Source organism: Anomaloglossus baeobatrachus, chromosome 12 (genome assembly GCF_048569485.1).
Source record: "Anomaloglossus baeobatrachus isolate aAnoBae1 chromosome 12, aAnoBae1.hap1, whole genome shotgun sequence".
Classification (NCBI taxonomy): Eukaryota; Metazoa; Chordata; class Amphibia; order Anura; family Aromobatidae; genus Anomaloglossus; species Anomaloglossus baeobatrachus.
This window is the reverse complement of record NC_134364.1, coordinates 19,234,742-19,261,954: the sequence shown is the minus strand read 5'-3', so window position 1 is coordinate 19,261,954 and position 27,213 is coordinate 19,234,742. Positions and strand designations below refer to the sequence as shown.

The 27,213-nt window shown below is 47.0% G+C and overlaps 2 protein-coding genes across 2 annotated transcripts; both read right to left on the bottom strand.

Moving 5' to 3' along the window:
* Window positions 1–2,131: 2,131 nt before the first annotated feature.
* On the bottom strand, window positions 2,132–6,908 carry LOC142258127 (heat shock protein HSP 90-alpha-like). Its single transcript, XM_075330603.1, has 9 exons — window positions 6,803–6,908; window positions 5,761–5,925; window positions 5,313–5,679; window positions 4,580–5,013; window positions 4,319–4,484; window positions 3,623–3,961; window positions 2,937–3,205; window positions 2,509–2,842; window positions 2,132–2,419 (listed from the first exon to the last, which is right to left on the bottom strand). Exons 2-9 carry the CDS (start codon window positions 5,923–5,925, stop codon window positions 2,310–2,312), a joined length of 2,184 nt encoding a protein of 727 aa, XP_075186718.1. The 5' UTR covers window positions 6,803–6,908; the 3' UTR covers window positions 2,132–2,309.
* An 8,239-nt stretch (window positions 6,909–15,147) lies between these two features.
* On the bottom strand, window positions 15,148–26,411 carry LOC142258139 (heat shock protein HSP 90-alpha-like). Its single transcript, XM_075330617.1, has 11 exons — window positions 25,684–26,411; window positions 22,769–22,916; window positions 22,181–22,547; window positions 21,206–21,339; window positions 19,369–19,677; window positions 18,192–18,357; window positions 17,880–18,070; window positions 17,583–17,730; window positions 17,226–17,494; window positions 16,797–17,130; window positions 15,148–15,593 (listed from the first exon to the last, which is right to left on the bottom strand). Exons 2-11 carry the CDS (start codon window positions 22,913–22,915, stop codon window positions 15,484–15,486), a joined length of 2,175 nt encoding a protein of 724 aa, XP_075186732.1. The 5' UTR covers window position 22,916; window positions 25,684–26,411; the 3' UTR covers window positions 15,148–15,483.
* Between the last annotated feature and the right edge of the window lie 802 nt (window positions 26,412–27,213).

Below are 27,213 nucleotides of genomic sequence, written 5' to 3'. Positions count from 1 at the left end.
CACGGTAGAGATCTATATATCTCTCTCTCATATAATATATTAGTGGAACCTTGCTTAACCAGGAACCCACTTAGCGAGTATTTTGTCTAACGAGCAAAGCTTGCTGTAAATTTGTAACTGTTCACGAGCAAGCTTTGCCATATGAGCAAAATACTAACACACACACACACACTTCCGGTTCTGTACATCCACCACGCTCTAACCTGCTCTTGCAATCCACACACAAACATATTATGCTCACCTTACCTTCCGTTCCATCGCCGACCTCATGGTTCTTGTAGTTCGCTGCTACAGGATGTATATTGGCAACCATCGCGACGAGGGAGGAACTTGCTCTGGCAGCGGAAGTTCCTCCCTCATCACAATGGTTACCCAATACACATCCTGTACCGGCGAACTACAAGAACCATGAGGTCGGCGATGGAACGGAAGGTAAGCATAATGTGTACCTTCCAATCCATTGCCAGCCTCATGGTTCCTGTAGTTCGCCGGTACAGGATGTGTATTGGGTAACCATCACGACGATAGTTCCTCCGCTGTCAGCCGCTACTCAAAGGCAGCAGCGCTGGCCAGAGGCAAGCAGCTCCTGCCTTTGACGTCAAAGCTCTGGCAGCGGAAGTTTCTCCCTAGTCGCGATGGTTCCTGATACACATCCCGTACCGGCGAACTGCAATTTCCAGGAGATCAGCGATGGAACAGAAGGTAAGGTGAGCATGTGTGTGATTTGTACGTGTGTGGAGTGGCACAATAGGGGACCAGGGTGGGACATTTAACAAGTTGTGGAACGAATTTTCTACATTGCAATGATTTTCTATGGGAAATCTTGCTTTGCTGAACGAGTAACTTTGTTAACAAGCACACTACCAGAACGGATTGTTCTCGTTAACAAAAGGTAACCTGACATACATTGTAATAGTACATATTGTAAGGAAGGGGTTAAAACACTATGTAGTCTCATACCAGATTCTCATATCAGTGTGCCACAGCCCGAGGCCTCTGTGCAACAATGTGTGAACAAAGCCCAAATGCACTGACCTGACCCCATTACAGGTATTCGTGCAAATTATAACTGCAGGCCCCAGAAGTCTGCCTCCATCTGTGCCCAAAGCTTCTTTCACGCCTTTATCCACAGTTTAACATTTGAACTGAAAAGTTGCCCAACAAATGGGCGAGGTATCAATTACACCCATTCATCACTGGGCTGAAGGAAAAAAAAAAAAAAAAAAAAAAAAAAAAATGAATGAATGATTTAAACCTAGCCTAGACAGGTTTGAAGGATTCACCAAAACGACCATCCAACAAGATGCCAAGGCAGTGTTCACACGTTGTGGTTTTGCTGCATCCCCCCTCCCCCATGAGTTTTATGTAGATTAAAGCTGCTTTTTACAGTACCAGCCACAGCTGAAATTTCAGAAAACTGATGCACACGAGGCAGGCACTGAGGCTCACATTACAGTGTGACCTACTGCTGTGACCTCATGAGGTCATCTCAGTTCACTGTAGTGGTTCTCACAGGTCAATGGGGAGCGCAGTTCCTGTGGCCTCGTCTATAGATGAAGGATCTATTCTTCATTGGCTGGGACAGTCTTGGAGCGTTATGTGACCCCTTTTGGATTATGCGGGACCTTAGATTAAAATTTTTGAAGGGAAACTTAGTTATTGAGGGTATCTATTTCTCTAGAAGGGAAGGGATGTTTGTTTTTTTAAAGTCCATTTCTATTGGATTAATAATGGGGGGGGGGGGGCTGGTCCGATTCAGACTGCAGGTTGCTACTTTTAGGCTTGGGAGGGCTCGATAACCATAGCACCTTACCACCCTTAAAAATATCAGCCTCCAGTTCTCTGCTGTCACTTGGCTGGTTTTGGGGGAGGCGTTTTGAAGACGTTTGCAGCCTGTAGCTGCATGGTTCTGAAACTTGGGAGGTGTGGCGTTGAGGAACCCTTTAAGACTATGGACCAATTCTGCTACATAGCTGTACAAGCTATGATGTGGCAAGCTTTGCACATCTTTTAATACCCCCTACACAAACTCAAAACTTCCAAATTTGTACTGTCAACCTATTCAAGGAAAGAGACACACTGTTATCACCATTATATGGACTCCCCCTGCAATGACTGAAGTGAACACAGGTAGGAGGTAATTATTTTTTTTAATAGAACGATGTAATTTTAACAAAAACATACAACATCCAAAAAAAGAAAAATAAAATAAATATATCAGACATAATGCAGGCGACAGGAATGCTGCACAAAGTACAAAAACCTAACCGGTTAAGATTAGAACGTGTTTAAGGTGGTCGATGACTGATTCAGTCAACTTCTTCCATTCGGGAGGAGTCTTCGTCTCCTTCCAGTGGGGGCATCTCTTCAGTGGTCGGGGGCGTCAGGTCCTCAGTGGTAACGTCGTCCTCATCGATACCTGCGGGATCGGATTGGGAAGTTAGTGAGACATTTCTACAGATCAGAGAAAACTCCTTTAGATTACAGGATTGTCAGGAGAGAACTCACCGAGGCCGAGCTTGATCATCCTGTAGATGCGGTTGGCGTGTGTCTGGGGGTCTTCCAGGCTGAAGCCGGATGACAGGAGAGCGGTCTCGTAGAGTAGAATTACCAGATCCTTCACAGATTTGTCGTTCTTGTCGGCATCAGCCTTCTGCCTCAATGTTTCCACAATGGAATGGTCGGGATTAATTTCTAGGTGCTTTTTGGCTGCCATGTAGCCCATGGTGGCGTTGTCCCTTAGCGCCTGGGCCTTCATGATGCGCTCCATGTTGGCGGTCCAGCCATACGTACTGGTTACGATGCAGCAGGGTGATGTTACTAGTCTGTTGGACACTACAACCTGAGATTGAAACACAGGCGTTAGATCCTGAAACGCATAGATCCTACAATGCAGGACAGAGCAGAAGACTAATTGCGGAGCAGTAGATACTAACCTTCTCTACTTTCTTTTCCAAGATGTCCTTCATGATTTTGCACAGATTCTCAAACTTTGATTTCTTCTCCTCCTGCCTTTTTTTCTCCTCCTCGTCCTCTGGGAGCTCCAGTCCTTCCTTGGTGACTGAGACGAGAGTCTTGCCTTCAAACTCTTTCAGTTGCTGCACGCAGTATTCATCGATGGGCTCGATCATGTAGATGACCTCCAAGCCGTGCTTCCTGAGCCGCTCCACAAAGGCCGAGTGGGCGACCTGCTCTTTAGTTTCACCTGTGGACAGAGGAAGGGTCAGTCGTGGTACAATCACACAGGCTGCAATGTCTTACGTGCCATCCTCATGTAAATGGCATCTAGTAAAGTGTACACGCTGTGGAAAAACTGAAATGTGAAGTGAACTATGCAATCTAAGACTGGGGTGCATTTACACAGAGGAAGCCAACAAGCTGAATGACTGCACCCCAAAAATACTAATCCACAGTTGAGCACTGGCAGTAGGTATTGCCTAGGTCTTAGGACCTCAGGTTTGGCTAAAGAATAAATCACCTGTCCTAGAACATTAAGCGGAAACACACACGAGACTTCTTGCAAAAATAGTCTGAATGGTGGAGCATTTGCAAACACATTCTGAACAGGACAGTCTGCTGCATGTAAATCCCACCCTTACACGAGTGAGACCCCCCCCCCTACCTGTGATGTAGTAGATGTGCTTCTGGTTCTCCTTCATCCGGGTGCAGTAATCTTTCAGGGACACCATTTCATCCCCGGACGCTGACGTGTAGTATCGCAGGAGTTCGGACAGCTTGTTGCGGTTCTGAGAGTCTTCGTGGATCCCAAGCTTTACGTTTTTGGAGAATTGTTCGTACAGCTTCTTGTAGTTCTCCTTGTCCTCGGACAGTTCTGTGAAAAGCTCCAGACATTTCTTCACCAGGTTCTTCCGAATCACCTTCAGGATCTTACTCTGCTGCAGCATTTCTCTGGAGATGTTCAGGGGGAGATCTTCCGAGTCCACCACACCTCTGATGAAGTCTACGAGATTAATAGTGATTAGTACAACTTTATAACCTACCATGTACATTCACAAGGGGGTTCGGGGTTCTGTTATACTGGTGCTTAGTGTGAGCGCTGGGACCTCCAACGATCAGAACGAGGTGCTGGTGTCCATCATTCTGGAGGCTGCGTACCATAGCTTATGCAGTAGGTCATTTCCCCGACACATGCAATGCTTTTGGCAATAATTTTCATTGTTCAGGGAGTACCACGCACCGTTTGGCTGCAGTGGTTAAGTAAGGCGTCCATCAGACCAGGAAGAAGAGCGCAGCAGTGGACATGGGCAGAGGTGTGTGTTCTGAGAAACATTAGTGGGGCTATTAACGCTTCACTTACTCAGATAATCCGGGATCAGCTCCTCGCAGTTGTCCATGATGAAGACCCTCCGCACATACAGCTTGATGTTGTTCTTTTTCTTCCTGTTCTCAAACAAGTCGAAAGGGGCTCGTCTGGGCACAAACAGCAGAGCTCTGAACTCAAGCTGCCCCTCTACAGAGAAGTGCTGGGAACCAGAAGGGAGAATATTAGCATTTAGGAAGGGAACAAACTACTATTACCTCTGGACACTTAAGTAGCTTAGAAGAGACCTCCACTCACTTTCACAGCCAGGTGGTCCTCCCAGTCGTTGGTGAGACTCTTGTAGAACTCCCCATACTCATCGTTGGTGATGTCATCGGGGTTGCGAGTCCAGATGGGTTTGGTTTTGTTCAGTTCTTCTTGGTCGATATATTTTTCCTTTATCTTTTTCTTCTTCTTGTCTCCTTCCTTCTTATCTTCATCCTCATCGGAGCCAACATCTTCTATCTCTGGTTTCTCCTCGCTCTTCTCTTCTTCCTCCTCTTTCTTTTCCTCCTCTGCTTCATCGTCGCTGACCTCTTTATCACGTTCCTTCTCCACGAAGAGCGTAATGGGGTAGCCGATGAACTGGGAATGTTTCTTCACGATCTCCTTGATCCTCCTTTCCTCAAAATATTCAGATTGGTCCTCCTTTAGGTGCAGGATAACTTTGGTACCACGGCACAGGGGCTCACCTGCAGATGAGAAGCTATTAGGCATCAATAATGCAATGGAGCACGAAGCTGCCTTTGCTCGGGCTTCATACATCAGCCAGCCATGTCCAGACTGGCCGGGGAGGGGGGCTTCTTACGCAAGCACCAGTCTTATAGGCAAATAAGAGAGCCCTGGCCAGTCCGACGTGTGAAGTCGGGCTTAAGCTGCGTTCAGATGATACAGCTTTATGCAAACTATGCATTCCCAGATAGTAATCAGTAAAAAGCACTCATGCTGCATAACCACATAGAGAACATTACTACTACTTTTGTACACCTACTATTATCCACACGGACGGTGAAGGATCCTCCGGCCGATGACTCCCAGGCGTACTGCTCGTCATCCATGTGCTTGGTGATCACCGTCACCTTCTCAGCTACAAGGTAGGCCGAGTAGAAACCGACACCAAACTGACCAATCATAGAAATATCTGCTCCGGCCTGCAGAGCCTCCATAAAGGCCTTGGTCCCAGATTTGGCGATGGTGCCCAGGTTGTTGATTAGGTCAGCTTTGGTCATTCCGATGCCGGTGTCAATAATAGTCAGGGTGCGATCCTGCTGGTTAGGGATCAGATCGATCTTTAGCTCTTTTCCAGAATCCAGTTTGCTGGGGTCGGTGAGACTCTCATAACGGATTTTATCCAGAGCCTAAATAAAAATACACGCGCTTTAGGAGGATCCGCGGTAAAACATAATATACATCAGGATGGAATAAATCTGCTCGCTTACATCTGAAGAGTTAGAGATCAATTCTCGCAGGAAGATCTCCTTGTTGGAATAGAAAGTGTTAATGATCAAGGACATAAGCTGCGCGATCTCAGCCTGGAAGGCGAAGGTCTCCACGTCCTCCTCCATCTGCTGGTCCGGAGCTGCACTCTGCACTTCTTCTGGCATCTATGGAGGAATAAACAAAAGGCAGGTGATGATGGGGGTTATACTGCCAGCGCACCCCCCTGTACTCTTCATTGCAGCAAGACTAGGATCTTTCTAGATGCAAGATCGCCACCTACTGATATGGCTTTAGTACTGCAAGCTTCTAGAAGCTACCAGCATCATCCCTCCTCCCCTACAGTCCTATAGGGGTTAATGCAGATTATTTCAGGAAGGTTCTGGATGACGTGATTCAATCCAGCACCAAAACCTACAGACAGGGACTCCATCATCCGCATCTTTCTGGAATTATGAATGACGACACTACTAGGCTCCATCACATCTACCAGGGAGGACGGGGACCACCGAGGGGCGCTATTACATGCCTCAGCACCAAGCCAGGAGCAGACTCACCCCATTACAGGACAGACAACCTCGCCAGCCATTATATTTATCATTTTTTGCATTAAATCCCCCCCAAAAGCTAATAGACACAAACAAAGCCAACCAGATTTAAAGGGCCAGCACAGACATTTTCCACTTCTAGGCCTCAATCAATACCAGAGCTGCAGCCAACAACATACAGCACAATGCAGACCCCCAGTCTCTCTATGGTGGGACCCCACTATACAATAAAACCAGATCTCACTACAACTCCCAGCATCAAGTGTTACCACTCCCAACATTGCTCAGCCAACACAATGACAGCCACCTGACACTTGTTCTGCCGGACCCAGGATACAAAGCACTGTTCTGCATATAAATAGACCAGGGCTGTTACCCATGGCAACCAAGCCCCTATAAGGGACAAGTACATTAGTGGTTGCTATGGGCAACAACGGCAATTAAAGAACGTACACTACGCACAGGAGGAGATAATGGCACTGAGTGAGCTGCTCACCGTGTTTGGTCCGGTTCACCGTTCAGCCTCTACGAAACTCCCGCAGTGGTGACGGTCCGTCTGACTGACTGACTCTGAGAGCGAGCTCGTCAGCTTTTATATACACCACGCCCACCCCCACTTCACTGACCACGCCCACAGAAACGTCTGGAACCTTCACTGACGTTTTTTTTCCCGGGCGGGACGACCGCGGTTTAACAACAGCCAATCACTGAGCAGCCTGAGGAGATCGCCCCGCCCATCTAGTGTCGGTTACTAAAAGAGGCGTGGTTAATCGAGGAGGCGGAACAACTGTGGAAAACACTAGAAGGAGCTGGAGCCACGTGCTTGTTGCCCAGGCAACAGGGGAAGCCTCAATGGCGGGAAGATGGCGGCTCTGTGATGTGGAGGATAGAAATCACTATCATGAGAGGAAAAAGTCTCTAGTTTCAGGTTTTCTTCCATATTGTCTCTTATTCTGCCCATGGTCCTCCTTTCTATATGATACGACTAACACATTTCTGCATGATTTCCCCCACATATGTGAACATGGCAGCATTACACATGCCTGACAGAAAACTCAGACCCAATATGTCCGACCCTCCTGTCCCCTCACATCTGACTTACACTTCACATCAGACGTCCGTGTTTAAACAGGTGCAAGCCACACGTACCGGTATGGTCATCCGTGTGGCACATGTATGCTCCACACGTACACACGGTCCATGGCAAAACATGCACGTGAGCGCAGACCCATTAATTTTAGGCCCCCTTCACACATCCGTGTCTCCGGTACGTGTTTGGTCCGTTTCCTCACGTGCCGGAGACACGGGCACACTTAGACCCATTAAAATCAATGGGTCTGCGCTCACGTACGTGTTTTTCCATGGACCGTGTGTCCGTGTGGAGCATACGTGTGCCCGTGTGCTCCACACGTAGACATGTCCGTTTTCCTCCTGCATCACGGGTGTCACACGGACCGCACGGATGTGTTCCGTGTGACACGCACCGGAGAAAACAAACGTGCCTGTGAAATAAAAAGAATTTCTGTACTCACCTTCTCCATCACGGGTATCACAAGGAACGCAAACGTGTCACACGTAGTGCAAACGGACTACACGGATGTGTTCCGTGTGATACGCACCGGAGAAAAGACATGTGTCTGTGAGAAAAAAAACAAAAACCTTTACTCACCTTCTCCAGCGCTGCGGTCTCTGCCGCTGCTGTCACTTGCTCCGAACCCCGCTCATTATGCTCATTGCATATTCACTCCACTGCGGGCCGGAAGCAGCAGCATTGGGGAGTCGGCAGGATCGGACACCGAAGATCAGCACCACGGACAGCAACGCCAGGGACAGGTGAGCAGAAAGTTCCCGTTCTCCATGTGTTATAATAATTATAATTTTATTCATTTATATAGCGCTATTAATTCCACAGCGCTTTACATACATTGGCAACACTGTCCCCATTGGGGCTCACAATCTAGAGTCCCTATCTGTATGTCTTTGGAATGTGGGAGGAAACCGGAGTACCCGGAGGAAACCCACGCAAACACGGGGAGAACATACAAACTCCTTGCAGATGGTGTCCTTGGTGGGATTTGAACCCAGGACTCCAGCGCTGCAAGACTGCAGTGCTACCCACTGAGCCACCGTGCCGCCCATGGTTAACACACGTGTGCCATAAACATGGCACACGGAGGGCAATACACACCTTTGACATGTCCATGAAAAACGTGCGTGATTTTCATGGACGTGTGAAGGAGGCCTTAATGGGTCTACGTGTGCCCATGTCTCCGGCACGTGAGGAAACGGACAAAACATGTACCAGAGACACGGACGTGTGAAGGAGGCCTAAGGGCGGCTTTGCACGTTGCGACATCGCAAGCCGATGCTGCGATGTCGCACGCGATAGTCCCTGCCCCCGTCACAGTTACGATATCGTGTGATAGCTGGCGTAGCGAAAATTATCGCTACGCCAGCTTCACATGCACTCACCTGTCCTGCGATGTCGCTCTGGCCGGCGACCCGCCTCCTTCCTAAGGGGGCGGGTCATGCGGCGTCATAGCGACGGCAGGCGGCCAATAGCGGCGGAGGGGCGGAGATGAGCAGGATGTAAACATCCCGCCCACCTCCTTCCTTCCACATATCCTACGGAAGCCGTGGTGACGCCGGTAGGAGATGTTCCTCGCTCCTGCGACTTCACACACAACGATGTGTGCTGCCGCAAGAACGAGGAACAACATCGGACCGTCGCGTCAGCGTAATTATGGATTACGCCGACGCTGCATGATACGATTACGACGATTTTGCGCTCGTTAATCGTATCATCTAGGCTTTACACACTACGATGTCGCATGCGATGCCGGATGTGCGTCACTTTCAATTTGACCCCACCGACATCGCACCTGCGATGTCGTAGTGTGCAAAGCCCGCCTAAAACTGAACCTGTCAAAAACTGAACTTCTCGTGTTTCGTCCCTCTTCCAATCTTCCCAAACCCAATATTACCATTTCTGTGTGTGGTTCTATCATTGCGCCCCAGCAGCACTCCCGCTGTCTTGGGGTTATATTTTACTCAGATCTCTATTTCGCTCCCCATATTCGATCACTCACTCATTTATGTCACCACCACCTCAAAAACATCTCTAGAACTCGACCTTTTCTTACCGTTGACTCTGCAAAAACTTTTACTGTTGCTCTTATTTAGTCTTGCCTGGATTATTGTAATCCTTTCCTAATTGGTCTCCGTGTTACTAAACTCTCCCCTCTCCAATCCATTCTGAATGCCGCAGCCAGGATCATTTTCCTCTGCAACCACTCCACTGATGCCTCTGCTCTGTCCCAGTCATTGCACTGGTTGCCTATCCGCTATAAACTTATCACTTTGACCCACAAAGCTCTCCACAGTTCCGCACTGCTCTACATCTCTCTCTTCTCTGTTTATCACCTCACCCATGCCCTCCGTTCTGCTAATGACCTAAGACTGACATCCTCAATAATTTGAACCTCCCACTCCCGTCTTCAAGATTCCTCACGAGCTGCGCCTATGCTCTGGAACACACTACCAAGAACAATTCGATTAATTCCCAACATCCACACCGGGCCCTAAAAACGCATTTCTTTAGACTAGCCTATGACCTCACTGCCCTAATCTAATCTAGTCCCTTTCTGCCCTTCATAAAGTTTACTTCCAATTCCTGTCCCCTGTATCTTCTGGTTCCTTTCTCTTAATGCATTTTTTACACTCTGCACTTATGTAAATTCTGGCTGGGGACCAGTCCACGCAGCTGGTTTTGAATCCCCGATTAATTCGATTGCTGGACCATATATTACAAACTTTCCCCCCCCCCCCCATTCACCTTTTGTGCCTCCCCTATTCCCTCATAGACTGTAAGCTTATGACCAGGGCCCTCACTCCTCTTGGTATCTGAATTTTGTTATATGTATCCCGCATCCTGTATAAGCGTCTCCCATTCTCACACCACCTCCACATCTCGCCCCCTATCTGTCGGTGTCCCCCAAGGCTCAGTTCTTGGACCCCTGCTGTTCTCCATCTACACCTTGGGCCTGGGACACCTCATAGAGTCCCACGGCTTCCAGTATCATCTCTGTGCCGATGACACACAGATCTACCTCTCTGGACCTGACATTACCTCTCTACTAACCAAAATACCACAATTCCTGTCTGCTATTTCATCCTTCTTCTCGCACGATTCCTAAAACTTAACATGGACAAAACAGAGTTCGTCTTTCCTCCTCCTCACTCATCTCCTCCAACAAGCCTTTCCATCAAACTTGATGGTTGCTCACTCTCCCCAGTCTCACAAGCTCGTTGCCTTGGAGTAACCCTCGACTCTGCTCTATCCTTCAAGCCACACATCCAAGCCCCCTTCACCTCATGCCGATTACAACTCAAAAATATCTCCCGGATCCGTGCTTTCCTTAACCAAGAATCAGCAAAAACATTAGTGCTTGCCCTCATCATCTCCCGCCTCGACAACTGCAACCTCCTGCTCTCTGGCCTCCCTTCCAACACTCTTGCACCCCTCCAATCTATCCTCAACTCTGCGGCCCGCTTAATCCACCTCTCCCCTCGCTACTCCCCAGCCTCACCACTCTGCCAATCCCTTCACTGGCTTCCCATCACCCAACGACTCCAGTTCAAAACATTAACCATGACATACAAAGCCATGCACAACCTGTCTCCTCCCTACATCTGTGACCTTGTCTCCCGGTACCTACCCGCACGCAACCTCAGATTCTCACAATATCTCCTTCTCTACTCCTCTCTTATCTTCTCTTCCCACAATCGCGTACAAGATTTTTCCCGTGCATCCCCCATACTATGGAACGCTCTACCTCAGCATATCAGACTCTCCCCTACCGTGGAAAGCTTCTAGAGCTTCAAGACCCACCTCTTCCAACAAGCCTACAACCTACTAAATAGCCCTCAGTCCAGTAGACCACTGCGCAACCAGCTCTGTCCTCACCTATCGTACCATCACCTATTCCCTGTAGACTGTGAGCCCTCGCGGGCAGGGTCCTCTTTCCTCCTATACTAGTCTGTTTTGTACTGTTAATGATTGTTGTACGTATACCCTCTTTCACTTGTAAAGCGTCATGGAATAAATGGCGCTATAATAATAAATAATAATAATAATAATATGTATTGTCTCATATTGTCTGTACATGTCCCCTCTGAATTGTAAAGCGCTGCGGAATATGTTGGCGCTATATAAATAAAAATTATTATTATATCCACCACAGGAACAGGCTGCAACCGTCAGCTCTCTGCTGTACCTTGACTGGTTATTAAAAATAGAGGGGATCCCACGCTTATTTTTACAATTTTTAGATTTAAAAAAAAAGAAAATGACGTGGGGTCCCCTCCATTTTTGTAAAACCAGCCATGGTACAGCAGACGATATTAGGGTGGGAAGGGCCATGGTTATTTGGCCCTTTCCAGCCTAACAATAGCAGCCCACAGCCACCCCAGAAATGGTGCATCCATTAGATGCGCCAATTCTCGTGCTGGACCCGGCTCTTCCCATTGCCCTCGTGCCGTGGGAAACAGGGTAGTATTTGTGGGGTTGATGCCAGCTCCAGCTGGCATCAAGCCCTGGTAATAGTGATGGGTGGCGTCTAGCAGACACCACCGTTACTAATCCAGTAGTTGAAAGGAGAATAACAAAACTTATTTGAACAAAAAAAACCCAACTCCAGCCCTCGTTCATCAATTTATTTGATTTTTAAGATAAAAAAAAAGGTCTGCCTTAATCCATGGTGAGGTCCCACGACGTTCCCCAAAAGCAAACCTGAAAAGACATACAAAGAGAAAATTATTTAATAAATAAAGACAAAAGACACCTTCTTTTCCAATTTATTTCCCTATCAAAACCCTAATCCTAGTCCGCCATAATCCAATTAGAGGGACCCATGTCATCCCATACTGCTGTCACATTCAGTGGAGAACTGAAAGTTCCCCATTGATTGTGAGAGCAGCCCCTGCAGGCGCACACAGGCGCACACACACACACACACACACACACACTGCTATGTATGCTTCCCTGCTGTGACCTGGATCTTATAAGGACAACCCAGGTCAAGCAGGGGCACCTTCAGCAGTGTGTGTGTGTAGCCTGGTCAGGAGGTCATCACTGCTGTGTGTGCGTCCCTGCAGTGATCTGGACCTCATAAGGTGAGCTCAGTTTACCACAGGGGCGCCCTCAGCAGTGTGTGTGCAGGCTCTGCAGTGACGTCATGGGTTAATGGGTTCACAATAAACTCCGATGAACCCATGAAGTGACAGCCGCTACCACGTAGTAGCGTGGGTGTCACGGGGGTGTCGTCAGCATGTCATCTGAGTTCCTTGACAGCCGCTACCACACAGTAGCGTGGGTGTCACGGGGGTGTCGTCAGCATGTCATCTGAGTTCCTTGGACACTCCGATGACATCTTGACCTCACTGCACACCCTGCTGGATACTCACCTGTCCCCAGCGATGCTGTCCCCGACACTGATGTCTCCGGCGCTGCTGCTGCTTCCAGCTCCTCAGTGCAGTGCATATGCAATGAGTCTAATAAGCGGGGGTCGGAAGCAAGTGACAGCAGTCCTGAAGACAGCAGTGTTGGAGACAGGTGAGTATACAAAGTCATTTTATTTCAGAGATAAGTGTTTTCTCCGGTACGTGTCACACTAATGTCACACGGACCACATCAGTGTGTGGTACGTGTGACACACGTGCTTTCGGAGAAAAATGGATATGTGTGCGTGCGGGCAAACACGGGGCAACACGGTCCTGTGAAAACACGGACGAGTGAGGAACACCATAGACTGACATATGTATGTGTGGCATCCGTATTAAAAACGGATGTCACACGTACCTGAAACACAGACGTCTGAAACCGCCCTTAGGCCGTAGAATTGGCCACCAATCCGTCCAAAATGGAAGGAGTTCAATGACTTACCTCGTTATTTGCGAGCATTAACAGAGGCCGATGGGGGATCACTACATGAGAGTGTCCACTCCCTGCTGCCAGTGATTGGTTGGCTGCTGGAGTCACATGACTGGGTACAGAAGCCAATGGGGCATCGGTATAATGAAAGTGTCCACTCCCTGTGGCCAGTGATTGGTTGCTGGAGTCACATGACTGGACAGAGACCAGTGGGGGATTGGTACGGTGAGAGTGACCTGTGGCCAGTGATTGGCTGCTGCAGTCACATGACTAGATAAAGAAATCATTGGGGGTTTACTACAGTGACAGTGTCCACTCTCCGCTGCCAGTGATTAGCTGTTGCAGTCACATGACTGGATACAGATGCTGGTGGCGGAGCAGCGCGGTGAGAGCTGAATCTACATGTCATTATGTTACACTATGTAATATTACGTCTCATAGGTGTACGAACAAACATGGCAGAAATGGGGGCCTTCATTAGCCTCCTGGCTGCCATCACAATGCTATGATATTGCCACCATGATTGATAGCAGCGTCTAGGCCGTAAAGCTGCAGCATTCACAGCAGTTTACCACAACTCCTGAGCCAGCTCCATACACACAGTGCGCACATGAACGATGGAGGTCACAAATTTAACCCTGGAAAGTACGAACTCCCCCAGGCACAATGGGCCCCAGTACTTGCCCAGGTGCCTGGCTGTTAGCTAAGGTCAGACATTGCAGCCCCATAAAATGTGGATGTGTGATACAGTCCGGCAGCGGTCACAGCGTGTCCACTGCAGCAAGTGATTTGTTTCCCTGCAGTGCCCCCACAGGCAAAATGAAGCATCGCACCGTGATATGAACATGATTTTCTTGTAATGCACGGTCATCCCAGGGAGACACCGAGTGATTCAGTGTTACCTAGAGGCTTCGGGCTCGTAGATTAGACGTTTGCAGTTGTGTGAATCATGTGTCAGGCATCAGGGCCGACGCTGCAATTCTCGTCATGATGACAAAGGCTCTGCCTGAAGACACCAGAATCCAGGAGCAGCAGATAGAGAGTTTTGCATTTCTGGCTGACGTCCATGATTATTAACACCTTCTCTCCCAACAGATCCAAGTAATCAGAGATCAAATAACTTTATTTTGGAGTCAGAGGAAACCTAATAAAACCCCTGTGCTCTGGCGCAGTTTGTCAAAATAATAATTTTAAAAAACACGCTCCAGTCTTTTGAGCATGCATGTGTTCTGAGTAGGAAGGAGGTGAGTTATCCGCTGTCAGACAGCCCCCCGTGTCTTCCCCTAGGAAACTCTGGTTGTGGCTTACTTATCCAAGACCTAAAGGATCAGGCAGATCTAACCCAACTGCCCGATCCTTCTTTGCCCCGACATATGTGATCGAAGATGAGTTGGGAGCCCCCCCCCAACTGCCCGATCCTTCTTTGCCCTGACATATGTGATCGAAGATGAGCCGGGAGCCCCCCCCAACTGCCCGATCCTTCTTTGCCCCGACATATGTGATCGAAGATGAGTTGGGAGCCCCCCCCAACTGCCCGATCCTTCTTTGCCCTGACATATGTGATCGAAGATGAGTCGGGAGCCCCCCCATATACAGCAACAGAGCTGTGCACGCTGCAGTTAACCTGTAAAATGCCACTGCCAATTTGTGACCGCGGTATGTAACAAGCGCCGGCAGGGGGGGGTTCATTGTTGTTACCCCTCATTGCCAATCCACGACATGATAGAAAGACGCCGATGGGTTGTCAAGACAGCCAGGGATCTGCTGAAGACACCCTATGTCTATCATCACCGTGCGGTTTTTTTTTTCACAATCTAAAGTCCGGCCACCTCCCACTCATCCTTATTTCTCTTTTTACGTCATTACACCCCCCCAATGGTCTGCACTCACACCCACAGATGAGACCAATATTGTAAAATGACTGAATATTTTATTACCCTATATGATTCTGTGGTTCTGTATACTCAGAAAATCTAAGTATGACATCATTGGGGTGTAGTGTGACATCATAAGTTGGAAACTGGATCTAACATATCCACGGAGAAATAATGACAAAACCGACGCCACCAAAATACTGTACATGGTACCAAAAAGTGCAAATCACCGTAAGGAAGAAGGTAGACTCTACAGTAAAGCATCCTTCCCACCGACGCAATGCTTCGGCGTTATCCTAGGTCTGCACATGTATTGCAGGACAGAGGTAGTGAGGTGTTCTCAGATCAGAGGTTCACAATCGCTCTCTTCTCTCAGTCCACTTCTTCCATCCTGGATGTGTCATCATCGCCCTCTAGTGGAGGCAGATCTTCCACAACTGGACCTGAGAAGTCCTCCAGAGGAACATCGTCTTCATCAATCCCTGTGGGCAAAAGGGAGACGGATACTTAAGTGTCTAATCAGATTATAGGTCACTGTGTATATACACCACAACACTGTGTGCATTATCCCTGTACTGTGACATCATTGTGTGTATTATCCCTGTGCTGTGACATCACTGTGTATTATCTCTGCCCTGTGACATCACTGTGTATTATCCCTGTACTATGACATCACTGTGTGTATTATCCCTGCACTGTGACATCACTGTGTGTATTATCCCTGTACTGTGACATCACTGTGTATTATCCCTGTACTGTGACATCATTGTGTGTATTATCCCTTTACTGTGACATCACTGTGTATTATCCCTGTACTATGACATCACTGTGTGTATTATCCCTGTACTGTGACATCACTGTGTGTATTATCTCTGCCCTGTGACATCACTGTGTGTATTATCCCTGTACTATGATATCACTGTGTGTATTATCCCTGTACTGTGACATCACTGTGTATTATCTCTGCCCTGTGACATCACTGTGTATTATCCCTGTACTGTGACATCACTGTGTGTATTATCCCTGTACTGTGACATCACTGTGTATTATCCCTGTACTGTGACATCATTGTGTGTATTATCCCTGTACTGTGACATCACTGTGTATTATCCCTGTACTATGACATCACTGTGTGTATTATCCCTGTACTGTGACATCACTGTGTGTATTATCTCTGCCCTGTGACATCACTGTGTGTATTATCCCTGTACTATGATATCACTGTGTGTATTATCCCTGTACTGTGACATCACTGTGTATTATCTCTGCCCTGTGACATCACTGTGTATTATCTCTGCCCTGTGACATCACTGTGTGTATTATCCCTCTACTGAGACATCACTGTGTGTATTATCTCTGTACTGTGACATCACTGTGTATTATCCCTGTACTGTGACATTACTTTGTGCATTATACCTGTACTGTGACATCACTGTGCGTTTTATCCCTGTACTATGATATCACTGTGCGTTTTATCCCTGTACTATGATATCACCGTGTGTATTATCCCTGTACTGTGACATCACTGTGTACATTATCCCTGTATTTTGACATATTAGATTTCAGAGGTCCGAACACCTGACTTCCCATCTTATATCAATGTCCAACAACTCATAACTGATATTAAAGCCTTTAAGCCAATGGTTCCAGCTAGTGAGATGCCAAAATCTGAGGGTTTAACTTACCTAGGCCGAGCTTGATCATCCTGTAGATGCGGTTTGCGTGTGTCTGAGGATCCTCCAAGGTGAAGCCGGATGACAGGAGTGCAGTCTCGTAGAGTAGAGTAACCAGATCCTTCACAGACTTGTCATTCTTGTCGACCTCTGCTTTTTGCCTCAACATTTCTATGATCGGATGTTCACAGTTGATTTCTAGATGCTTCTTTGCTGCCATGTAGCCCATTGTGGAGTTGTCTCGGAGAGCCTGGGCCTTCATGATACGCTCCATATTGGCGGACCACCCATAGGTGCTGGTCACGATGCAGCATGGGGACTCAACCAGTCTGTTTGAGATGACCACCTGGGCACAATAAACAAGGAGGTTACAATCAATCATCAAGAGTGTAAGATGTTAGGGTTCTTCTAAATGAGCCAACTTATTACAAGAAAGCCAACCTTTTCCACCTTCTTGTCGAGAATGTCTTTTATAGTCTTGCATAGATCTTCAAATTTAGCTTTAATTTCCTCCTGCTTCTTCTTCTCTTCTTCATCCTCTGGGAGCTCCAATCCTTCTTTAGTCACCGAGACCAAAGTCTTTCCATCAAACTCCTTGAGCTGTTGGACACAGTACTCGTCAATAGGCTCAGTCATGTAGATCACTTCTAGACCGCGTTTTCGGAGACTTTCTACAAAAGACGAATTGGCCACTTGCTCTTTGGTTTCTCCTATGAAGAACAAGACCAGGCAGTCATTAATGGTCTAGATGATATGAGACAATAGTCTCATGTTAGACTTCAGTAGAACAGCTGTTACCCGTGATGTAGTAGATGTGTTTCTGGTTTTCCTTCATGCGAGATATGTACTCAGCCAGAGAGATCATCTCATCCCCAGAAGAGGACGAGTGATAACGTAGGAGCTCAGAAAGCTTCTTACGGTTCTGGGTATCTTCATGGATTCCAAGCTGGAAAATTAGAAATTGCAAATTCATAACACAACATGAGGTGATGGTCTTCTCTATTGACCATCTCCTCATTTCACCATCCATTGTTTTTGGAGAAAACCCTAAAGAGATGAAAGTTTCTGCTGGTCCTTGTCTTGGACTCCACTTACCTTAATATTTTTGGAGAACTGCTCATAGAACTTCTTGTAGTTCTCTTTGTCCTCTGCCAGCTCGGTGAAAAGTTCTAGACATTTTTTCACCAGGTTCTTACGGATAACTTTGAGAATTTTGCTCTGTTGGAGCATCTCACGTGAGATATTCAGAGGTAAGTCCTCAGAGTCCACCACTCCCTTCATAAAATCTGTAGAAAATGTCAAGCAATGTCTATTAATAAGGTTTTCCGAGACCTAGAAAAACAGTGCATGTATCCTAATGAAGAATCTAAACTACAAGGGTGACATAATACATGTATAATAACGTACTCAGGAACTCCGGGATCAGCTCATCGCAGTTGTCCATGATGAAGACTCTGCGCACGTACAGTTTGATGTTGTTCTTCTTTTTTCTGGAGTCAAGCAAATCAAATGAAGTCCGTCTGGGAACGAAAAGAAGGGCTCGAAACTCAAGCTGTCCTTCCACGGAGAAATGCTGGAGACAAGAACATGAGAACAGTGCAATGTGTAACAGAACAACATCAATTCTCAAAATGGACCACAGGTTTAACCTTCCTCAGGCTGCATAATTTTACAACGTTAACAGCGACCCCTTATCTCGGAAGGGGGTGGAGACATTTTATTGAAATTTGGCCAATATATTCTGGACCAAAACTGCAGAGATGTCACGAAATTTTAGCCCTCTACGGCTTTTGGAAAAAAAAATGTATTGCAATTTTAAAACGGAATAGTTACAATTGCAACTATTCAGCCGGACAAAGGTTAATACTCAAAATTATAACTGCTATAATACTGCCCCTATGTACAAGAATTTAACTACTATAATACTGCCCCTATGTACAAGAATATAACAATTATAATACTTCCCCTATATACAAGAATATAACTACTATAATACAGCCCCTATGTACAAGAATATAAATACTATAATACTGCCCCCCATGCACAAGAATATAACAACTATAATACTGTCCCCCATGTACAATAATATAACTACTATAATACTGCCCCTATCTACAAGAATATAACTACTATAATACTGCCCCTATGTACAAGAATATAACTACTATAATACTGTCCCCTTAGTACAAGAATATAACTGCTATAATACTGCCCCTATGTACAATAATATAACTACTATAATACTGCCCTCTATGTGCAAGAATATAACTACTAAATACTGTCCCTATGTACAAGAATATAACTACTATAATACTGCCCTCTATGTGCAAGAATATAACTACTATAATACTGCCCCTATGTACAAGAATATAACTACTATAATACTGCTCCTATGTAAAAGAATATAACTTCTATAATACTGCCCTCTATGTACAAGAATATAACTAATATAATACTGCCCTCTATGTACAAGAATATAACTAATATAATACTGCTCCTATGTACAGTAATATAACTGCTTTGACTTCTCTCCATATGGAAGGTATAGGATAAATTTGCTCTGTTGCAGACAATGGCCACTCACTTTTACAGCCAGATGTTCCTCCCAGTCATTGGTGAGACTCTTGTAGAACTCTCCGTATTCGTCATTAGTGATGTCATCGGGGTTGCGGGTCCAGATTGGTTTGGTTTTATTCAGTTCTTCTTGGTTAATGTATTTTTCTTTGATCTTTTTCATCTTCTTTCTCTTTCCCTCTTTTTTGCTATCTTCTTCATCATCGGATCCCACGTCTTCAATCTTGGGCTTTTCGTCTTTGCTCTCTTCTTCCTTGATTTCTGTGATTTGTTCTTCACTTTCGTCATCACTAATTTCTTTCTCGCGCTGCTTTTCAACCTGTTCAGAACGGGAACACAGAATTAAGTTTTTACAGAATTTCACAGTCCATCGCATTCAACTGCTTGTATGACATAATGTTTATAGGCCCCTGACAAGTTAGCCCCATAGAATCTGAATACAGCAGTAGTGCGCATGCGCGACCAGTATGCCAATGAATTGGCAAACTCCCAATTACCACCCAATACAAGACACCTTGTAGACTAAAGGGGGCTTTACATGCAACGACATTGCTAACGATATGTCGTTGGGGTCACGAAATTTGTGACGCACATCCGGCCTCGTTAGCGATGTCGTTGCGTGTGAAACGTACAAGCGACCGCTAACGATCAAAATTACTCACCTAATCGTTGATCGTTGACACGTCGTTCATTTCCCAAATGTCGTTGCTGGTTCAGGCCGCAGGTTGTTGGTCGTTCCTGAGGCAGCACATATCGCTATGTGTGACACCGCAGGAATGACGAACAACACCGTACCTGCGTCCTCCGGCAATGAGGTGGGCGTGACTTTCATGCGCCTGCTCTCCGCCCCTCCGCTTCTATTGGACGCCTGCCGTGTGACGTCGCTGTGACGCCGCACGAACCGCCCCCTTAGAAGAGAGGCTGTTTGCCGACCACAGCGACGTCACTAGGAAGGTAAGTCCATGTGACGGGGGCCTAGCGATATTGTGCGCCATGGGCAGCGATTTTCCCGTGACGCACAAACGACGGGAACGGGTGCAATTGGCAGCGACATTGCTGGGGATGTCGCCGTGTGTAAAGTAGCCTTTAGTCTTAAAAGGGAACCTGCCTTTCGCTTTCCCGTTGTTAGACGGCTCACACCCTGCTATTATCCTTATATACAGATTGTCAGACATCTTGATGCAGGGCAAACCTGTGGAAATAAACAGTACGTAGAGGACTGCAAATTGTTTGGATGAGCAATGTGAGACCAGCCTTGACACCTCTGCAGTTCCTTGATGATGCACATTGTCCAATTCACTGGATGCCTAGCGCATGCGCATCACACAGCTATGCTTGTGTGCTTGGTTTAATCTACTGTCATAAAAAGGACAGTGTATGTTGCACATATGCCAGGCTTTTCGATCTGTATGACACAGGGGGTCAATAATGCAATAGGTGCAGTTCAAAATGTGGGAAACCTGATGACAAGTTCATTTCAGGTCTAATTCTGCAAGTTGAACTTCAAGGAACTAAAGTTGGTGTGAACTGAGATGTGGGACCCGGGCCATCTGCCACATAAGTCATCTGTGGCCACTGATGGGAGCCTTGAGAATCGCCTCCTACCTCCAGGCATCCACGACTCTTCTTTTGATTAACCAGTCTGGCATGATGACACATATGGGCCACGCCGCAGTGCTGATGTCGTAGCAGGCTAGCTAATCAAAAGTGGAGCCAGGGATGTCATCAGATAAAAGGGAGTTTGCAGGGCTCCCTTTCAGTGGTCGTAGATTACAAACGTGTCTGATGGACTGGGTCCTGCAAACTGATTAGCATCGACTCTATAGGGAACCATATTAGATACTTACATACAAGGTGATGGGGTAGCCAATAAACTGAGAATGTTTCCTCACAACTTCTTTGATCCTTTTTTCCTCCAAGTATTCAGTCTGATCATCCTTCATGTGTAGAATAACCTTCGTCCCACGGCCCAAGGCCTCACCTTATAACAAAAATAGTAGACTATTTAGAGAGGAGAGAAGATTCGCCAATAGAGTGGAGACTTCGCTGATAGAGTGAAAACCCAGCCGATAGCGTGAAAACTGCGCCTATAGAGGGGAGACTGTGACGATAGAGTGGAGCATGTGCCGATAGAGTGGAGACTGACCCAATAGAGCAGGGACTGCGCCAATAGAGAGGAGATTGATGATAGAGTGAAGACTGCCAATGGAGGGGAGACTGTGCCGATAGAGAAGAGACTGTGCCGAGAGAGGAGAGACTATGCCGATAGAGGAGAGACTATGCCAACAGAGGGGAGACTGTGCCGACAGAGGGGAGACTGTTCCGACAGAGGGGAGACTGTGCCGACAGAGGAGAGACTGTGCCGATAGAGGGGAGACTGTGCCGACAGAGGGGAGACTGTGCCGACAGGAGAGACTGTGCCGACAGAGGAGAGACTGTGCCGATAGAGAAGAAACTGTGCCGATAGAGAAGAGACAATGCCAATAGAGGGGTGACTGTGCCGATAGAAAAGAGACTGTGCCGAGAGAGGAGAGACTATGCCGACAGAGGAGAGACTATACCAACAGATGGGAGACTGTGCCGACAGAGGGGAGACTGTGCCGACAGAGGGGAGACTATGCCAACAGAGGGGAGACTGTGCCGACAGAGGGGAGACTGTGCCGACAGAGGGGAGACTGTACCGACAGAGGGGAGACTGTGCCAACAGAGGGGAGACTGTGCCGATAGAGGAGAGACTGTGCCGACAGAGGGGAGACTGTGCCGATAGAGCAGGGAGGGAGCAGATAACCCGATGCTGAGTAATTTTGCAGTCAGTGACTTACCATTATCAAGTTTAACAGTGAAGGATCCTCCGGCCGAGGACTCCCAGGTGTACTGCTCGTCATCAATGTGCTTGGTGATCACTGTCACCTTCTCAGCTACAAGGTAGGCTGAGTAGAAACCGACACCAAACTGACCAATCATAGAAATATCTGCACCGGCCTGCAGAGCCTCCATGAAGGCCTTAGTCCCGGATTTGGCGATGGTGCCCAGGTTGTTGACGAGATCGGCTTTGGTCATTCCGATACCCGTGTCGATAATAGTCAGAGTGCGATCCTTCTGGTTAGGGATCAGGTCGATTTTTAGCTCTTTTCCAGAATCTAGTTTGCTGGGGTCGGTGAGACTCTCATAGCGGATTTTATCCAAAGCCTGAAATATGGAATAAAGAAAGGTAAGATTGGGATCAGCGTGACATTGACACTATGGAGATATGTATGTAACTGGAGACATCTATGGATGGTGGACATATACAGACCACAGTACATGAAGTGGTCCCGTAACGGGTGGGGTGGTGCATTCATGATGCTCAAACCAGTGTCCAAGAGGAACTTGATGGAGAAAGTTCTTGTGTTTGCGGAACTTGAACTTACATCAGATGAGTTGGAGATGATTTCTCGTAGGAAGATTTCCTTGTTGGAATAGAAGGTGTTGATGATCAGAGACATAAGCTGAGCGATCTCAGCCTGGAAAGCGAAGGTCTCTACCTCTTCCTCCATCATCCTGGCTTCCTCGGGCATCCTAGGGAATGCAAATGTACAACGTGAGATTGTATTCCTCAACCAGTCGGGAAGCCATAGACAACCAGATGATTTAATCATAGAAGACTATGTCACGAAAAGCAAAACTGTAGATTTGCCATGTGCCAGATTTAATTACAGGTATCCTACGAGCAGTTGTTTCTGGTACTAAAGCTCCTTTCATTAACTTGAAGGCGATAAACTGCTGTAAATGGCGCAGCTGCTCATATGGATGATGACAATACTAATGAAATGATTGAAAGGATTGTGCATTAGTAAGATATTGATTACCTACCAGATCAGATTTGTTGGGGTCCAAACTCCAGCCCCCCCCCCCCAGGTCCCCGCCCCTCTCGGGGTAAAGGATAATTATGCTGATACTTGGCTCTAAACCTCAGCACCCAGATTTCCCATACAATGATATCCCAATATAATATCCAATATTATAATGCATCTCATGTTGCTCCATATATTATAATGCACCCCCCCATAATTATCCATATATTATAATGCATCCCCGATAGTCCTTCATATCATATAATGCATCTCATAGTCCTCCATATATTATAATACACTTCCCATAGTCCTCCATATATTATAATGCAGTCCTCATAGTTCTCCATATAGTATAATGCACCCATAATCCTCCAGATATTATAATACACTCCCCATAGTCCTCCAAATATTATAATACACTTCTTATAGTCCTCCATATAGTATAATGCATCCCATAGTCCTGCATATAGTTTAATGTACCCCCATAGTCCTCCATATAGTATTATGTAGCCCCCATATAGTATCATGTAGCCCCATATAGTATCATGTAGCCCCCATATAGTATCATGTAGCCCCCATATAGTATCATGTAGCCCCCATATATTATTATGCAGCCTCCATATAGTATCATGCAGCCCCCATATAGTATTATGCAGCCCCCATATAGTATTATGCAGCCCCCATATAGTATTATGCAGCCCCTATATACCATTATGTAGTCCCTATATACCATTATGCAGCCCTCATATTCCTCCATATAGTATAAAGAGCTGTGGAAAGAAAGCGCAAATAGGGTCTTACCCCAATATATGCGGGGTGAGGTCAGGGAGCAATAATACTCACCAGATGGAGTTGTGAAAGTCACAACTACTGTAAACGCATGGAAAACTTGACCAAGGCAGCAGGAACCCAAGCGGCAGATAACAGAGAGAGGTAGAGAAAGGTTTTCATATGCCGCGGCAATGATCACTGTTCATATGATATGATTAATGTATCTTTATTTTGAACAGGTCTACGTGTTTCAGGAGGCCCTGCTCCCTTCCTCAGGACCGTCAGGCATAAGAAAACATCAAATCTCTATGTTATTCCTCCATATAGTAGCATACAACCCCTCATATCATTCAATGCAGCCTCATAGTCCTCTGGCCACCGTGATTAAATACATATATACTCACTTCTCGTTCCTCCGCTGCTCCGGTCTCATCAGCGTGTCTACTGTTCTGTCACTCTGCACATCTCAGCACAGTGCGCAGTAGTGACGTCATCGTGCACTGCTGTGCTGACACGTCAGAGCGCAGACACAGCGGGAGAATGATGAGAGAGGGCGCGCAATGCTCACTCTCTCATCATTGCTTTCAATTGTATCGGCATCTGCGATGCCCATACAATTGAAGGTGCGATCCCCGGCGGGGGGGAGGGGAGGGGGCCATATCGGTCGCTTGGCCTGCCCATTGGCTGAGGTCATCTGGCCCTCTGAATCCCCGGGCCCGGTCGTGACCCCTGCGACTGCAATCGTTCCACCCCTGCTCAGAAGTACACAATATATGCCATCGGGACACCACAGCTCTGCACAGTGTGTAGTGGCGGTTCTCCAGCACTGCAGCTCAGATCAATACTAAAGGATTATTCCCAAAATGTTATCCCTTATCGATAGAGACCGGTGAGACTCCCAGCAATCCTGAGAATGGAGCCCTATAGCCCCATACTGAGCTGAGAGTAGGTGCACATACAGACCTCTTCTCTATCCATAGCCTATAGGACTGATGGAAATATCCGAGTGCTGTGCACAGCTGCCCCACAGACACTGATCAGAGTGAAATCTGCGCATGCGCACCTCTGCTCCATTCAGGGTGGAGCTGCAGAACCCCATTGTTGTGCTTCCAAACCCTCAATCTCAGAATTGTTGGGGGTCCCAGCTCTCGTACCCGCAGCCATCACCAAATAAACTTGTTTTTTGGAGATAACCTTTTAATTATTGTACAGTATTGGTGACATCTATTACACATTCTACGGAGCTGTGCCGTTCCAGCTTTTACACTGTCCACTTCCTTCGGCCACAGGTCTTGCTAGTGGCTGATTGCTTAGGATCCCAAGTGTCGGACCCTCACAGGTCTCATATTGATGACCTATCCTGAGAATGTGCCACCAACTTCTTATTGCTGGTCAACCCCTTTAATTGGGTATCCCAGAGGTCAGATGCCCTTCGATCAAACATCAAAGGTCAACAAAAAATCCTCTTTAAAGCTCCCGAAACAGTAGTAACTGACTGCCCACATATTGCTTGCTGTCAGTGAATGGAAACCTTTACTGTTTATATCTCAATCATGTTCTGCATCTCAATGCTATCACAGGATCAGGACAGATCCTATTCACTGACAGCAAGCAGAAATCTTGAAAACGGTGCACAAAATATTGATAAAAGTATACCAGATAACGCTGACCTTTATGCGATTACTAAGGATCAGTTTGGTCATCCCCCTATACCCCAGTACCTGATACGTGTGTGTCCCCTCCTGATCTACGGCCAATCTTTATGTCTGTACGTCGGATTGCCTTTTCCTGGAGCAGTTGCTGTGAGCCGATTCCTCTTCCAGACTCGTGTCTTTGATGTGTTAAATTCGCTATCTGTCTTTGTAATGTGCCCCTTCTGCTGTGTGAGGTGTGCCCTCTGCCGTGTGATGGGTCCCCTCTGCTGTGTGATGTGTCCCCTCTTCTGTGTGGCGTGTCCCCTCTGCCGTGTGATGTGTCCCCTCTGCCGTGTAATGTGTCCCCTCTGCCGTGTGACGTGTCCCCTCTGCCGTGATTCCTCTGCCGTGTGAGGTGTCACCTCTTCTGTGTGGCGTGTCCCCTCTGCCGTGTGAGGCGTCCCCTCTGCCGTGTGATGGGTCCCCTCTGCTGTGTGATGTGTCCCCTCTTCTGTGTGGCGTGTCCCCTCTGCCGTGTGAGGCGTCCCCTCTGCCGTGTGATGGGTCCCCTCTGCTGTGTGATGTGTCCCCTCTTCTGTGTGACGTGTCCCCTCTGCCGTGTGAGGCGTCCCCTCTGCCGTGTGATGGGTCCCCCCTGCCGTGTGATGTGTCCCCTCTTCTGTGTGATGTGTCCCCTCTGTCGTATAATGCGTCCCCTCTGCTGTGCGATGTATCCCCTCTGTCGTATGCAGCGTTCCTTCTACCGTGCTCTGTGTTTCCAGCTGCCCTTTATACCAGGAGATGCCACATTCTGGAAGGAGCGAGAAGCAGAAGCTTCCAGACTCGCAGGGTGTAGGGTGTCAGGACTAAATGGGATATATGAGGGGGTGGTCATCTGCATTGCAACATAGTGAGATTTTATTTATATCATCATCTGTAATGGCGGCACACTATCTGCCATGTGCTCCATGTGGATGAATTGAAGGGACGGGTCGGTGCATTACAATTACAAGGGAAACAGCTACAGCGTTTTGATAACACCATTTTACATATTTTCCAAAGTTGTCAGGTTTAGTTATGGAATCAGCCATGTCTTAATTATTCTGACCTCCTTAATTTAGACCTGACAATAGAAATTTCTAGTTGGTATGATATCAAAGAGTTTTCCATTTAGTGCTACATATAATTAATGCAAAAAGGTTTCAGTACTTTGAAACATTATTATTTTTGAAAATATAAAGATGCAGAATATTTTGTTAAGCCAATTTTCTGATATTTACAGAAAACTTAGCAACAATTCAAATAACTAAAACATGTATAAACACTATTGCGACTTATAAACAGTTAAGGCCACTTTACACGCAGCGACATCGCTTAAGCGATGTCGTTGGGGTCACGGAATTCGTGACGCACATCCGGCCTCATTAGCGATGTCGTTGCGTGTGACACCTACGTGCGATCAAAAAAGGTTCCAAAATCGTGCAAAATCGTTTATTGTTGACATGCTAACCCTATTCCCAAATATCGTTGCAGCTGCAGGTACGATGTTGTTCGTCGTTCCTGCGGCAGCACACATCGCTATGTGTTACACCGCAAGAACGAGGAACCTCACCTTAC